The following is a 15989-nucleotide window of genomic DNA, read 5'->3' on the forward strand; positions in this document are numbered from 1 at the left end:
AAAAGGATGTGGTGGCCCAGCCAAGGCAGCAGGGCAGCCGCCCGCCCCTCACATTCCCCGCAAGAGTGGGAGAGGGAGGGCAGCCTGAGTCTTCACTCCCAGGACCAGATGTGGAAGGAGGAGCCAGCCTTGGGCGCGTGGACAGACGCACGGGCAAGGCCGCGTCCTCCCCATCTTCGCTTGTCAGGGGTATCCGGGTCTGAGGTCCCAGGTGGGACGGGGAACCGAACCGGCTTGCGCCTCTGGGACTCGGCTTCTGTGCGTCAGCCCCGCCCGTTGTCCTGGCAACAGGCCGTTGCCGGGGCAACCAGCGCTACCTTCACCCCGCCCTCGTGGAGCCAGCCGTTGCTCTGGGCAACCCGGTGCGCTGGTTCCCACGCCCGCCCTCGCCCACTTCCGGTTCAGGCCCCGGGGAAGGGCAAGGAAGGGACAGAAGTCAGCGGGATTGGATTCCTAGAGGCCTTGGAGGGAGGGGGCGTCCCTTGGGATGAGATTTGGTCCTGGAATCCACCCCCAGCCCTCGCCCTCCGTCGCAGGAAGGCTGAAACAACAACCCCCAGCATGCCTCGCGGCGGTTGGCAGGTTCCCATACAGGACCATACGGCCCAGGGTGCCGATGGGAGTTGGAGTTCTTTGTTGTTCGGATGGCTCGACGGATGCACGGGGTGGGTGTGGGGGGACTAGAGCATTTGGGTGCCTCCGCAGAAAGAACAGTAAGACCCCGCCGCCATGTTCCCGGAGCCCCCAACACCGGGGCCTCCAGCGACCGACACGCCTCCTGACTCGAGTCGCATCAGCCACGGCCCTGGTGAGCGAAACCCGGGGTGGAGCGGAGGGAGAGCCAGGCTAGGATTCCCAGGGGCGGGGTTCGAACGGGTATATTCAGGCTGGCGGGCTGGAAAATACGGGTGAGATTGTAGTCGGCATCCTGGATTGGAATCTAAATGAAATGAAAAAGGAACAGGTTTGTGAGAAAATCAGGAACCAAATCAAGGGGTGTGGAATGGAATGGAACTGTGGATTGGTGAATTGGAAGGTCCACCTCTCCCTTCTTTTAAAGAGGGAGACTGAGGCCCAGAGAAGGGTTAAGCCTTCTAAAACACAGCGGTTGAGCAAAAAGATTAGAATGGGAGTAGAAGAGGAGGTGGAACTAATCCTAATAGGCAAGAAAATCTAGATGGTGTCAGCCTGCCTTAGGTCTTCAAATAGTTTTATATGTGAGACCAGTTGGAAGGAAAACATGGGAATAAAATGGAATGGAAATGGCTGGAGGGAAAACAAGGCCAGGATTTCAGCTGACACGTGTCATACAGAATGAATCAGCCTGCTTGTCTCTCAGGGCCTCAATGTTTGCTGTTTCCATGTCCTCTGCAGTGCCCCCCTGGGCTCTGGCCACCATCGTGCTGGTCTCAGCCCTCCTCGTCTTCAGCTGCTGTTTCTGTCTCTACCGGAAGCGTTGTCGGAGGCGGATGGGCAAGAAGAGTCAGGCTCAAGCCCAGGTCCACCTTCAGGAAGTGAAGGAGCTGGGCCGGAGTTACATAGACAAGGTGTGGCCTGGCCCAGCCCCTCAGCCCTGCTCCTTCCTTCACCCTTACTCCTCTCAATGGCCCAGCAGCCTCAGTCCCTGCTCCATCCCTCTTACACCCGCTGTGTTTGCTCATCTCCCTTGTGTGTCTAGCCCTAACCTGGACCTGGGGACCTGGAGATAGACCAGACATTCACAAGAACCTCCAGCCTGATGGGGAAGTCAGATGCTCATATAGACATTCAAAATACAGGGTGGTATGTGCCACATTAGAGGCAGTACAGGGCATATGGGAGCACAGAGAAACCACCTGACAGCCTAGGCGGTCTGAGAAGGCTTCCTGGAGGAGGTGACTTCTGTGTTGAGACCCAGAGGAACTCAGAATTAACTGAGAGCAGAGAGAAGGACATTCTACCTCAAAGGAGGAGCATGTGTTGAGGCCTGGAATCCTGATTCTGAGGGATATTTGGAGAACAAAGAGTCATTCTTCACAATAGCTGGGGTATAGCATACAGATATCCTGTGCTCTAGGGTGAGGTTTCTGGAGAGCTCAGCAGTACCCATGTAATGAAGGTGATTGGGAGCCACAGAAGTTTTGAGTGGGAGAGGCACAAGGTCACATGGACTTTAGGATGAATCCCCTGGAACCCTTGTGGAGGACAGGTCTGGGGCAAGGAGACAAAGGAGGAGGCTGTATGGCAGCCTTGAGAGGTTGAAGCAAACGTGAGTTGGAAGACGTCGTTGGCGTGGAAAGCTACAGGTGCAAGTATCTGAGCACTGGGCCTCTGAATGCAGAGTGGAATGAGACTCTCCTGGGAGCCAGAGTCCTAGGTTTCCAACCCAGAGCAACCGGCTCTGTGACCTTGGGAAATTCACTGTTTGTCTCTGAGCCTCAAGTTTGTGGACCATAACTAGTATTTCCTTACCTCCCTTTTCAACAAATAGGTGTTAAAATTATTACCCTTAAGGGGTGTCCTTTAGGGCCCTGGTATCCAGTCTTCATCCCTCTCCCCTAAGCCAGTGACTCCAAAGACCATCAGCATCAGAATCAGTTCAGGTACTTGTTGAAATGCAAATTCTGGATCTTGTGCCAGACCTACTGAATCAGAATCTCTGAAGTGAAGGCATTTTGCCACACTACTCAGGGGAATTCTGATTCACATTGCATTTTGAAAATCGGTGGCTTAGGTTAAGAAGTTTTCTGACTTTGTTGTTCTAGTTTAGAATGGCAAATACACACTAAATATGCCATTTTTCCTCCATATTTTCTGTCCAAGATCACTGATCAATGTGGCAATTTGGACAATCATCCCAATACATCCATTAATGTGTGAACTAAAATCTGCATCCATCCTGTAGGCAATGAGACACTGTCAGTGCTTGTTTTTCTAGTCTAGTCGTGACAAGCACACTGCATGTGTGTCATCACGTCTATGCCCCACCGGTAGCAGGCATCACTAATAAAACACTGACAAACGTACCACACTGTTTTGCCATGGCTAGTCCCACCTGTGGCAGACATCACTAATCAAACACCGACTCTGCTTAGCTTGCAAGTGTTCAGGTATAGCTGGAGGGATCTGTGAGTCTCCTTTGGCTTCTGCGCCTGGGTGGATATCACTATCAGGGGAAGAGTTCACCTGCCCTTGCCCCTGGCTCTCTAAGGTGCAGCCAGAAGTGGAGGAGCTGGAGCCGACACCATCTGGGCCAGGGCAGCAGGTGGCAGAGAAGCATGAACTAGGACGACTACAGTACTCACTGGATTATGATTTCCAGAGTGGCCAGGTGAGTGTGGAGGAGGGGAGATGCTTTGGAGGGGAGGGTCCCAGGGGTTCTAGCCCCTTCTTGGAGGAAGCTCTGGAAGGGAAGCTAAGACTAGGGTCCCCTTATCACTGTACAGCTGCTGGTGGGCATCGTGCAAGCTGAGGGATTGGCAGCCTTGGACCTAGGTGGCTCCTCTGACCCCTACGTGCGGGTTTACCTGCTGCCAGACAAACGGAGGCGGCACGAGACCAGGGTGCATCGGCAGACGCTGAACCCACACTTTGGGGAGAACTTTGCCTTCAAGGTGAGCTCGTGGCCTCAGTGCTTTATGCCCGGCAGCCTGTCCCCAGTCTCTGAAACGCTTGGGACCGATATCTTCGGCTTTTACTGGTGGCAGCTACCAGCTCTGGGGACTATTCCACTGGACCCTGCGTTGTCCCTTTGGGGGGCACTACTGGCCCCTGGACTGCTTCGTTGGTCCTTGGGCTGTCCCATTTGGGGTCCATAGGCACCCCCCTAACTGTTCCTTGGGACCCTCGCTGCCCCCACTCATCGCCTTCCACCTGGATGTGCTGTGTCCCACTTCCTGCTCTCACCGTGTGCTTTCTTTGCGTCCCCCTTCCCCCAGGTCCCCTACGTGGAGCTGGGGGGCAGGGTACTGGTCATGGCAGTATACGACTTCGACCGCTTCTCCCGCAACGACTCCATTGGGGAGGTGCGGGTCCCCATGAGCTCCGTGGACTTGGGGCGGCCAGTGCTGGCCTGGCGGGAGCTGCAGGCGGCTCCTCGGGAGGAGGTGAGCACGCGTGGCCACGCCCCCACGTCTGGCCACGCCCACCTCAACCCCGGGCCAATCAGATCACAGGCCTCCGCGATCCTCTGGGCTCCAGCACTTCCACCTGCTGCAGAAGAGTAGCTCCCAGGTCTATCCTGGTGGATCAACGCCTCCCCTCGGCAGTCCCCCTCGGATTGTACCACCCGGGTCTTAACTCTGGACCATACCATTTCAACACGAGGGGGAGGGAAGAAAAATCGCAGAGGGGTTGGATGCGGAGCCCCTGTTCCGGTGATGAGTTCCTCTCCATCTTTTAGCAGGAGAAACTAGGTGACATTTGCTTCTCCCTCCGCTATGTCCCCACGGCCGGGAAGCTCACCGTCATCGTCCTGGAGGCTAAAAACCTGAAGAAGATGGATGTAGCAGGGCTGTCAGGTGAGTGGGAAGCAAGCAAATGGTGATGATGGTCGGGGGAGGTTCTCTGGCTAAGGTTCTGGCAGTGTCTGGGCCCCGAGGGTCTCATAGGGGAGAGGGGGATCCCGGCTGTCATGGAGGATTTAGATTCTATTTGGGCACAGAGAAAGGGAGACCTGAGGGGTCCATGGGCTGTCTCTGTGTTGTTCCAAAGGAGAGTCTCATGCATTCCCCTCAATCTGATCCCTTTGGACTCACCAGAGTGGTGGGGTTATAAGATCCCTCCTCCCTCTCCCCAGATCCGTATGTCAAGGTCCACCTGCTGCAGGGTGGCAAAAAGGTGCGGAAGAAGAAAACGACCATCAAGAAGAATACTCTGAACCCCTATTACAACGAGGCCTTCAGCTTCGAGGTGCCCTGTGACCAGGTCCAGGTGAGCTCAGACCTGCCCATAGCCCCTGCCAGAGCAGCCCTTACCCCGGAGTCCCAGGCCCTTAGAAACCCCCGTTGCTGAGGGAAGGGAGACTCCTTAGCAACCCTGAGAAGCCAGGTCTTGGGGGTCTGATTGTGTTCTCAATCTCAGTTTCTCCCATGAGGACCAGGAAGCCCCACCCCCAAGCAAGACCAGGGTGCCCGTTGCCCTCAGGAGCTCTGGTTACTGAGAAAAAGAGACTTCCCCACAACCCTAAGGCCCGGCCCCTCCACCCATTTCAAAGTCTTGAAGATTTGCCCCCCTTAGGAGGCTGACCCTAAGGGGCCTCCTAACCACCCCTGAGCAACGGGGTCCTGAGAGTTTATCTCCGCCCCCTCCCCCGGTCCAAGCTCCAGATGAAGCCTTAGCCCAGGGACCTAGGAAGACCCCTCAGAATGAGGGTTGTGAGGGAGAGGGTCTCCTTAGCAATGAAATCTGAGTCCCTCACATTACCTCCTTACCCCACTCTCTGTCTCTTCTTCCTCCCCTGCCCACCTCAGAAGGTTCAGGTGGAGCTGACTGTGCTGGACTATGACAAGCTGGGCAAGAACGAGGCCATCGGGAGGGTGGCCGTAGGGGCAGCGGCCGGGGGCGCTGGGCTGCGGCACTGGGCAGACATGCTGGCCAACCCCCGGCGGCCCATCGCCCAGTGGCACTCGCTGCGGCCCCCTGACCGAGTGAGGCCACCGCCAGCACCCTGATACCCACCCTCAAGCCCCTGACCCCAGACTCCTGTCCAAAGCCACGTCCATGCCCACCTATAAGCCTTCTCTGAACGCTAACACCCCCCCCACTCTACCCATTCCTGCCTTCTCCCCATCCCCATTATGCCAATCATGATAACCTGCCAACTCCCCCAATATGGCACATGCCCCAAAGCCCCAGGGACCCCTGGGGGAGGAGGAGAGCAGTCTGGTCTCCCGCCATCCCAGGGTCTCGCCCTCTGCTTTGACAATCAGTGATCCCAGCCTACTATCCCCTTGGCTCCCAGTATCCCTTTTCCTGCACAGTATCACCCACTCCTGTCCCCGGTCTGATTCCTGCACCGCTCCTGGGACCAAATAAATACTCAGCAACTTTGCTGGCCTGGACCGGTGCTCCTTGATGGAGGTGGGTAGGGGTGAAGACTGGGAACGCAGGAGGGACCCTCCAGGGGTGGGACCACACAAGGGCAGGGATAGGGCTGCCTATCCTGGAAACACACACGGAAACTCACCCACCCACTCATCCATCCATCCTTTCACCCACTCACTCTCCCATTCACTCCATCACTTATTCATTCACTCACCCCTCCAAGCTTCAGCTTCCTCACCTGAAAAAAATCATGGTAATACTAACACCTACTGTACATTTGCTGTGAGGAGTCAATGAGAATTCACTTAGTTATTCATGAATTTATCTGCTCCCTCACCCATGATTTACATAGATTTTCGTACCCATATTTCCCTCCCTCCCTTTCTTTCTTCCTTGCATCATCCATCCTTTCTATATTCCCTGAGGCCCTCTGTATGCCAGCTTCTGTTGGAAGCTCGGGACCCCCAAATAGATGCAAATCCAGACTTTACTTCCAAGCAACTTATTGTCATCAAGGAAACAAAGTAGATATGCAGCGTCTAGGAATAAAATCCCCAGAGAATGAGAGAAAGGGCAAGATTTCCTCAGGGAGACACAGTAGTTCCAGGTACACCTCATTCTTTTTGCAACAAATTCTTTCTCTCAGTCTGTGTCTAGGAAAGTTGATCATGTTATTGGCTTCTCCCCCATCTCATCCCAGACAGGATTTCAGGTGACGGACAAAGGTCCATGACATTTGGCAAGAGAGCTCTCTGAGCATCAGGTAAAGTGGAAAATGAGCCAACAAGTACTGCCATGTGCTAAGGAAAGGGGCAGAACTTACCCCTGAGCTTCCTGGTAGCCAATGGGAAAAGGGAAATCTGATCGGTTACCTAGGTTGTGAGGTCCATGAAATTTAAAAAGTTCCTCCAAAGGAATGCAATAATTTCTCATGTGTGAGTGAGTGGGGGGCATCTTTATAACGACAGTACTATGTATATGTTATTACTATTACTGCTACTACTTTTGATAATAATCCTCACAGCAACCTCATTAAATAGACATGATTATTATTCCCAGTTGACAAATGAGGAAACTGTGCTTCAGGGAATTAACATGACCTGCTCGGGATCATACATCCAGGAAGTCCTTCTCTAAATCCTGGGGTTGAATCTGTTCTGAGTTAGATGATGACATTGGGATCCCTGGGTCTATGTCTCCACAAGTAAGCAGACAAATGAGAAGTATAAAACCATTACAAGTGGCGACCAAACTGGGAAGGAAACCAGTAAGGGCTCAGATCATTTAAAAAGGGTTGTCAGGGACAGCTTCTCTGAAGAAGTAGTGTTTAGGCTGTGATATGAATGACAAGAAGGCATGAGGCTTCCAAAGATGAAGGGGAAATATGATGGAATATGATCCAGTCACAAAAAGGAATGAAGTAACTGATTCATGCTATAGCATAGATGAACCTTGAAAACACGATTTTAACCAGACATAAAAGGCCACATATTGTATGATTCCAACTATATGAAGTATCTAGAATAGGCAAATCCACAGAGAAGAAAAAAGTAGACTAGTGGTTTTCAGGGACTAGGGAGAGGGATAAATGAGGAGGGACTGATTAATGAGTATGGGGTCTCCTTATGGCATGATGAGCAATTTCTGGAACTAGATAGTGGTGATGGTTGCACAATACTGTGAATGTACTAAACATCATTCATTGTAAGCTTCGTACTGTGTGTATTTTAACGCACACACACAAAGATGAGGGGGAAGAGAATTCCATACAGAAGGAACCCCAAGTTCCTTGCAAAGGCCCTGGGGGCAAGAACAGGCTTGATGTATTCTCAAAAGAGCCAGGAGGCCAGTGTGGCTGGAGAGGAGCATCAGGGTGGATGTATGGGGGTGGAGGTGGGGACATGACGTAAGAGACACAGCCAAGAGCCAGATCACACAGGAACTAGGAGGTGAAGCTAAGGAACTGGGATTGTATCTACCTGCAGTGAGAAACCTCAGTAGGGTTTTAGAGGGAAGTGGCATGGCTTGGTTCACATTTCAGATTACTCTGGCTCCTCGGTGGAGGAAACGGTGTGGAGAGTGGCGGTGATGAAGATAAAAGACATTAAGCCTCACTGGAGAAAGTCAGGATCTGGGGCTCTAGTGGGCTGAAGGCTGACTCAGGAGGGGCCCAGGTTGGCTGGCCCACTCCTGGAGGGTTGCTGAAAACTCAGCCTTCATTTCCTTCCCACTAACCAGAACTGTCCTCAGCAGGCAGGTGGACCTTCTTTCAACCCACCACACTCCTGCTAGTTGCATGTTACCTTTCCCATTTTACAGAACATGACACTGAGGCAGAGAGGGTGACTGACTTGGCTAAGTTCATGTAGCAGGGTGAGGAGAGGGGACAGAGAACCGAGGCTCCTTGGGTGCTGTGCCCTGGGCTGGGTGCTGGGGATGATCTGGAGATGTGTCTCGCTGGAGTCCCTGCCCTTGTGGAACTCACAGACAGGTTAAGTCACCTGGCCGAGTTCTCTCAGCCAGCAAGTGACAGGACAAGGTGTAAACCCAGCCATGGCTGGCACCAAAAGCCACATTCTCAAGCGTCCTCAACCCCAGATATAAAGTACTGGGAGTCACAGGGTAGACTACAGTGGCCATCTGCTGAAAAAGCAGGAGCAGAAATCAGGAAGATCCCTGGCTAAGGTTAGAAGGATTTGGAGTTTTCCAGGGGGAGAAGGGGAGGATGTTAGAAGGAGCAACACAAGCCATAAAGGGACTTCCCTGGTGGTTCAGTAGCTAAGACTCCGCACTCCCAATGCTCCCAAGGCAGGGTGCCCAGGTTCGATCCCTGGTCAGGGAACTAGATCTCACATGCCGCAACTAAAAGATGCCATGTGCTGCATCTAAAAAAAAAAAAAAAAAAAAAGATCCTGCGTGCCACAACTAAGACCTGGCTCAGCCAAGTAAATAAATAAATAAATAATAAATAAACAACAACACAAGCCATATAGACCTGGAGACAACAGAGGACTTGGTGTGGTTCCTGAGGTGTGCTGTTACCATCTCTCTGAAGCCCTGTTGTGTAGCTTGCCCCCTTCCATGGTGTAAATACTGTCACTGTGGCTGATTTCAAGCCACCGATGTGAAGTCTGAATATAGAGTTGAGAAGAGATGCCTACTACCACACCATCCTATAGTATTTCCCAGAGTAGAACAAGGGTCCCAAAATTTAAGGCAAAGCCAAAACAAAAACAAAGTCACCAAAACCAACACACCCAGTAATCAAGATAGAAAGTATTTTAATGCAATATTTTTTTAAAAATTTAAAGACAGGATCTGACCCTTCACTTGGACCTCTCTGCCTTATCCTAATCCTGGCCCTTGTTCTAATAAAACTTTATTTACAAAAATAGACAGCCCATGGTCCTAGTTTGCCAACTTCATTTTTTAAACTATCGCATGAAAATAGCATTTCCTTCTTACAGGTACAATAGCTGTAAATAACCTTAAGACCATCAATAATTGTAAAATATAATAAAGTAGGAAGTGATGAGTTTTGAGTATGATTACTTTTATTTTAATGTATTTTATTGGAATTTAATTTTTAGTAAAAAGTTTAATTTTTAGTAATGATTGTGTGTAAAACCAGGTCATAAAATTCCTGAAAATGTAGCAACCGGAGCCAGTGCTAGCTGGCCTCAGTACTTCGCTGCGTTTTTCTCACCTGGAGAGAAGCCCTGTGTGATAGAGCCAGGGTGTGAGGGGAAATGGGGCCACAGAGGTCTATAGTTTATGGTCTAAGCCACCTCAGTTTAATTTGGGTTGATCAAGATTCTGTTCCGTTCTAAATTTGAATCGGCCCAGGCCTCCAGCTTCCAGAAATTTGGATCGCCCCCAGCTCCGCCCCAGCCTCTTCCGGCCCCGCCCCTTCCCCTTCAGCGCCGTCGTCATGACAACCGCGTCCTCTCGCCCACCGCTCCCACAAACCCTTAGCGCTCCCATTGGCTAAAAGTTTGCAACGGGCAGGTCTCCCTCGCTCTCATTGGTCAGTTGATGGCGGTGGTGCCAGCCCGCACACTCCTATTGGCCGACTGATTGAAAAGGGCGGGGACTATGGGCAGCAGTTGTGTAGGGGCCTTCGGATCCCAGCGCCGCACCGAGAGGGGAGGGAGGGGACGTCTCGGGTTATTTAGAAGGATAAAGGTGAGGGGGCTGTGAAAGGGGCGAGAAGTCAGCGGAGGTGAGAGGGGAATGGGTGGGCAATGCAGACACGATATTTGGGGATTCCCGGGTTGTTTGTCCCGCAGGGAGATGACCACACCAGCGGGCTCGGGCACTGGCTTCGGCTCTGTGTCCTGGTGGGGCCTGTCCCCGGCGGTTGACCTGCAGGCTGAGAGTGAGTCGCCCACACAGGACTACAAATCATCCGACACAGCGGCTACTTTCACAGCCTGGCAGACACTAACGTTCTGGCGCTAACGTTCTCTGAGGCTCCAAGGGCGGGGGGCGCCCTCCAGTGGACAGCCTAGATACCTCTGCGAACTACGAGTCCCAGAATGCTTAGAGGCACAGCTCCTTTTAAAACCAAGGCCAGGGCTTTCCTCGTGGCGCAGTGGTTGAGAGTCCGCCTGCCGATGCAGGGCACACGGGTTCGTGCCCCGGTCCGGGAGGATCCCACATGCCGCGGAGCGGCTGGTCCCGTGAGCCATGGCCGCTGAGCCTGCGCGTCCGGAGCCTGTGCTCCGCAACGGGAGAGGCCACAACAGTGAGAAGCCCGCGTACCGCAAAAAAACCCAAAAAAACAAGGCCCGGGGTGCAAGTCCTGCTGGGAGTTGTAGTTCATCGTGCTGGGGGGGTGGCTGCAGGGGGCGTTCTCCAGGCCACCAACCCCAGCCCGCTGTCGTCTTGTCAGGTCCTCCTGTGGACCCAGACTCACAGGCCGATACAGAGCACGGGACCCCCGAGCTAAATGTGCTGCTGTTGGGCTCCGTGGATGGGCGACACCTGCTACGGACCCTGACCCGGGCGGCTCTCTGGCCTCGAAGGAGGTTCCGTGTAAGCTGGGATTATGGGGTCCTGGAAGGAGGAGGATGAAGATAAGAGCACAGATTCTTGAGTCCTTGAGGGAGGAGGGAGCTGGGGACCCAGACTCCTAGGTCCTGAGGAGGGAAGGGGCTGGTGTTGGGGACTCCTGGGTTGAAGTGAGAGGAAGAGCCTAAGGATCAAGTCTCCTGAGTAGTGATGGGGAGGAGGGTTCTGAGTGCCCACACTCCTGTGTTTAAAGGAGTGGGGCTGGTGTACAGGTCTCCTGAGTCCTGTGGAAGGAGGGGGCTGAGGTTTCCCGCTCCAGGGTCTCCTAGGGGCCAGGAACACAGGTCTCACAATCATTTTTCCCTGTCCATCCTTCCAGTTTTATGTCCTGGAGAATAATATGGAAGCTGTAGCCCGACACATGCTGATTTTCAGCCTAGCCCTGGAGGATCCTGAGAAGATGGGGTTGCAAGGTCAGCAAATACCCGGCAATCTGGCCCCCAGCTCCTTCCCCCTGCCTGCAGGAATTCTGGCATTTCAAGGGTGCGGTTAAACATTTTGGACATTGTTCCCTATTTCGTCACTTGCTCACTTGTTTGGTAGCCTTAGAGCCTCAGCTTTTCCCACCTTTGAAATGGGGATAAAAGATAATACTTCCTAGAATCATTTAGGGAATTCCAGGAGAAAAGCCACATAAAACTCTCAGAACTGTGCATGACACAGTGTAAGCATTCAAAACCTCTTAGCGAGGGAGAAGCCCAAAAGAGATCAAAGGGCTTCCTGAGAGGTAGTGAGTCCCCCAGATGTGGGGAGGGTTTGGCTGAGCTGAGCTCAGTCCTGCCCAAAGCCTGAGTCCCGAGTCTCCCTTAGTTAGAGGTGTGCACCCCAGGGAATCTGCGTGGAGGAAGCGGCCTTGGAAGTGAGATTATAAGGAGGAGGGGGAGAAGGAGGATTTGGGTGGGAAATGATTATTTCCCAGTAACAAAAACTTCAGTTTAGTGCCTAGAGCAGAGTGTAGACTCAGGCAGGCTGTATTCAAATTCTGACTCTGTTTGCTGTGTGACCTTAGTTGTGGCAGGCGAACTCTTAGTTGCAGCATGCATGTAGGATCTAGTTCCCTGACCAGGGATCGAACCCGGGCCGCCTGCATTGGGAGCGCCGGAGTCTTATCCACTGCGCCACCAGGGAAGTCCCTTTTATAAGATTCTTAACTAAAATGAAAATATTCAACACTTTAACACACATAAATCTTCACCTCCATCTATATCTATATAAAACTTTTCCATTTTTAAGGCAAGGGAAACAAACATGAAATTCAGGATTGGGGTTACCTGCAGGGGGTGGGAAGGAATAGGCGAGGAGCCCTAGGTGGGGTGTAAGTTATTCTTCGTGTTCTAGCTATTCAGGTGGGTAGGGAGTTTGCCTGGGTCTGTTGTGCTGATTACACGACTATGGAATAAGAAGATCACTATAAAGTGGGTATGCGTCATCCGCACGGGTCTCATTTCTGGGCTCACTCCTCTGCCCCCTCCTCTAATTTTCTCCCCCCTCCCCGCAGAGAGGAGCGAGACCTTCCTGGAGGTGTGGGGGAACGCGCTGCTGCGCCCCTCTGTGGCCGCCTTCGTGCGCACCCAGGCCGGCCGCCTGGCTCGCCTCGTCCCGGAGCCCGATCGCCTGGCGGAGCAGCTGCCCTGGCTCAGCCTGGGCGCCCTCAAGGTGCCGCCGCCCGGCCTGCGACCGTCACCGGCGTGGATCCGGGTGGCGGTGGGAAGAATGGGGATAAGCAGTCCAAAAGGGTTTGCGTTGATGGATAGAGCTGAGGGCTCCCCGGCTCCCACAGTGGGATATGGCCCTGGGGGTGGCTTCTACTCTTGGAGCCTCAGTTTCTTCATCTGAGAAAAAAGAGAATCGTTCCCACGCCCTGGGAGGGAAGGGAGGATCAGGTAAGAGAAGCCGCGGTCCCTGCAGCCGCCTCTCTCTCGTTCTCTCTCCACGCGGGCCTGGTCGTGCAGTTCCGCGAGCGCGACGCCCTGGAGGCCGTGTTTCGTTTCTGGGCCGGAGGGGAGAAGGGGCCCGAGGCTTTCCCCATGAGCCGCCTGTGGGACTCGAGGCTGCGCCACTACCTGGGCTCCCGGTACGACGCCCGGCGCGGTGTCAGCGACTGGGACCTGCACATGAAGCTGCACGATCGCGGGGTGAGGGCTGGGAGGAGGGGCCTGGGGTCTCCAGTCCTGGGTGTGTAGGAGGAGGGGCTGGGGCTTGAGGAAGCAGCGGTTGGGGGCCCCGAATCCTGGGTCTGAAGGAAAAGGGTGCCAGAGGCCCTCAGTGCTGGGTCTTTGGGAGGAGATCCTGGGATCCATATACCAGATTCACTGAGGCCTCTTTTCTTGCATCCCCCCACTCCAGGCCCGAGTCATCCACACCAGTGAGTTCCGGCGCTGGAGGGACACAGGAGTCGCCTTTGAACTCAGAGACTCCAGCGCTTATCACGTGCCCAACCGGACCCTGGCGTCCGGTCGCCTCCTGAGCCACGTGCGAGTCCACTCCCTGCCCTGGCTGCTTCTTTTCGGGGGCCCAGGAGTCGGAGTCCCCAACATCGACCTCACCCATCTCCTCTCTCCCTGATTTCCCAGCGCGGGGAGCGTGTAGCAGCGCGCGGGTACTGGGGGGACATCGTCACAGGGCCCTTCGTGGCCTTCGGCATCGAAGCGGACGACGAGACCCTCCTGAAGACCAGCAACGGTCAGCCTATCAAGGTTTGAGGCTGGAGGTGCTGGGGCTGGAGGCGAGTTCGCGAGGCCCCGCCCCCTATGCGCCCCCTCTCTACTTCCTAGGGCCAGTATGGAAGTGTAAGCTTGCCCGCCAGATGCTAGCTCTGGGTGTGGGGGAGTGTGGGGATGGCGTACTCTAAGCCTCTCCCCTGCCATTCCGGCCCCGCGGTCCTAGCCCCGCATCCCGCCACGCCCTTTCTCCCCCAAAGACCGCGGGCGAGATCACGCAGCACAACGTGACGGAGCTGTTCCGAGAGATGGCCGCCTGGGGCCGCCCGAGAGCCACCCAGGGAGACCCCGCGCAGGTGCAAGGCGACGCGGATGGAAGCCCGGAGCCTGGTAAGCGACGGACTCAGCCTTCTTCCTTGAGATGGGAATTGGGGCTCGGGTGATCATGTCTGGGAGAGAATGGGACCCGGACCCCCGTCCCGAGCTTCAGGCTCCTGGTGTTTCAAGTCCAAGCATGAACTGGTATGGTATCTAATGCCTGGACAAGTGACCTCCCCTTCCCGACATCCGGTCTATTTTTCTCTCTTCTCTTTGAGCTTCTCTCCCTTTGCTAAATCCTGACACCATCCTTAGCATTCTGAATTCCAGTAGTAGAATTCTCATCCTACCTGCAGAAGTCCAAGAGGCTGAGAACATTTTAACAAGGTTAAGCTGGGTCCCAGCTTAACGCTGGAGAGCCCTCCCCCCCAAATCTGGTCATGCCTCCTTCCACCCATCCCCTAATTTGGCCCTCCCGGGTGAATGGATGTCTTGTGTGGCCATGGGCCAACCACTCTCTTTTCTTCTCTTGAATCTCAGTTGCCTGGTCTGTAAAATGGGTCTCTGTGTGCCAGGCCAATCCTCCCAGAATTTTCCAGGAATCTGCCTAAGAGGAAGGATGAGAAAGGGCTTGAAGACGGACAAGGCGAGTCATCTCCAAGTTTTGTCTGTTTGCCTAACCCTGCCAGTCTTCCCTTCCCCAGCAGTCCCTGTCCCGGAATCCTTCACTGTCCACTTCCTGTCCCTCGGTTCTGCCCAGACCCTCCACCACAAGAGCTGCTACAAGGGACGGTTCCAGCTTCTCTACGTGGCTTGTGGGTAAGAGTGCCTGGGAGGTTCCCAGATTTTCCTCCCCCAACCCCTCCTCCCTCAGACCCAGGAATCCAAGTCTCCAGACCCTCCTTAATCAGTGTCTAGGTCCCCAGCCCGCCTCTTCCCTCAGGACCTAAAAGTCTGAGCCTCAGCCCTCCCCTTTTTCTCTCTGCAGGATGGTCCATCTTCTCAGCCCTGAGCTCGGTGCCTGCGTGGCCCCCGGAGGACGCCTCATTGTAGAATTAGCCCAGTGAGCCAGCGGAGAGCAGGGCGGGGAACTTCCAGGCTGGGGGCGGAAAGCCAGGTCCCCTAACACGCTGCTTCCTGGTTCCAGGTTCCTAGTGGACCTGCGGCAGGAGCAGCTGCAGGGGTTCTCCACCCGGGTCGAGGAGCTAGCACAGGCGGCTGGATTCGCCCCACAGCCGGGGGCCAGGCGCTCGCAGACCTTCGCGCGCTTCTACAAGGCCGGAGACTCTGCTCCCAGCCACAAGGACCCAGCTGTGGGATCTGGGACTCCGCCCCCTGAAGTCCTGGCCCCGCCCCTTGAGGCAACCAACCCTCCCCCCGAGGACCTGACGCAGCCCCTTGAAGGCGGGATCCCACCCTCTGAACCCCTCAAACGGCCCTCAGAGTCTCAGGCTTCACTGTTGGAGGCTTTGGTTCCACCTACAGGGAGTCAGACCCCCAAACCAGAGTCTGACTGTACCTCCGGAGACCAACTCCCCAATCCCTAACTTCTAAAGTCGGGTCCTAGAATCAGAACGCGCCTCTAGAATACTCAATTATACTCCCAGCATTCTCAGCGCCAGAGGTGTCGCTAGAATTTCAGATTCCATTCCTGGGATTCTATATTTTATTCCTAGAATTCTAGATTGTTCTCTTGAGTTCTACATTCCACTCCCAAGACTCTAAAACCAGCCTGGAGATCCGGCCCTGGGGCTCAGGCCCTCTGCGTGGTCCCCTCATCCCCAGGCATCCCATTCCTAACTAGGGGCTGGGGGTGTCTCTTCTCACAGGCTGGTCAACACTAGGGTGGTCCAAGTAAAGAGAGCCAGATCCTCTTCTCCGTGTGTCCGTGTGTCTTTCCTGCCCTCAGTCTGT

The 15989-nt window shown here is 54.3% G+C and overlaps 2 protein-coding genes across 2 annotated transcripts; both read left to right on the forward strand.

The window, feature by feature from the left end:
* Positions 1-729: 729 nt before the first annotated feature.
* Positions 730-5651, forward strand: SYT5 (synaptotagmin 5; the record flags this gene model as incomplete). Its single annotated transcript, XM_082677851.1, has 8 exons — positions 730-808; positions 1375-1547; positions 3191-3310; positions 3426-3593; positions 3918-4085; positions 4382-4499; positions 4778-4911; positions 5451-5651. 8 exons carry the CDS (start codon positions 730-732, stop codon positions 5649-5651), a joined length of 1161 nt encoding a protein of 386 aa, XP_082533977.1.
* A 4494-nt stretch (positions 5652-10145) lies between these two features.
* Positions 10146-15934, forward strand: DNAAF3 (dynein axonemal assembly factor 3). The gene is made up of 12 exons (XM_082676308.1): positions 10146-10209; positions 10314-10402; positions 10919-11061; positions 11417-11510; positions 12596-12753; positions 13050-13232; positions 13444-13569; positions 13671-13793; positions 14018-14147; positions 14765-14894; positions 15064-15138; positions 15223-15934. Exons 2-12 carry the CDS (start codon positions 10318-10320, stop codon positions 15620-15622), a joined length of 1647 nt encoding a protein of 548 aa, XP_082532434.1. The 5' UTR covers positions 10146-10209; positions 10314-10317; the 3' UTR covers positions 15623-15934.
* Positions 15935-15989: the final 55 nt, after the last annotated feature.

The sequence above is a fragment of the Grampus griseus genome (assembly GCF_964374135.1).
Source record: "Grampus griseus genome assembly, chromosome: 19".
In the NCBI taxonomy this organism is placed as follows: Eukaryota; Metazoa; Chordata; class Mammalia; order Artiodactyla; family Delphinidae; genus Grampus; species Grampus griseus.

Excerpts from the sequence above, each read along its gene's own strand:
- DNAAF3 (XM_082676308.1), top strand. The coding sequence starts at position 10,318 with ATGACCACACCAGCGGGCTCGGGCACTGGCTTCGGCTCTGTGTCCTGG. Across the intron at positions 13,570-13,670 it reads CCGGTCGCCTCCTGAGCCAC|CGCGGGGAGCGTGTAGCAGC; the intron begins GTGCGAGTCCAC and ends CTGATTTCCCAG. Across the intron at positions 15,139-15,222 it reads CTCATTGTAGAATTAGCCCA|GTTCCTAGTGGACCTGCGGC; the intron begins GTGAGCCAGCGG and ends TCCTGGTTCCAG.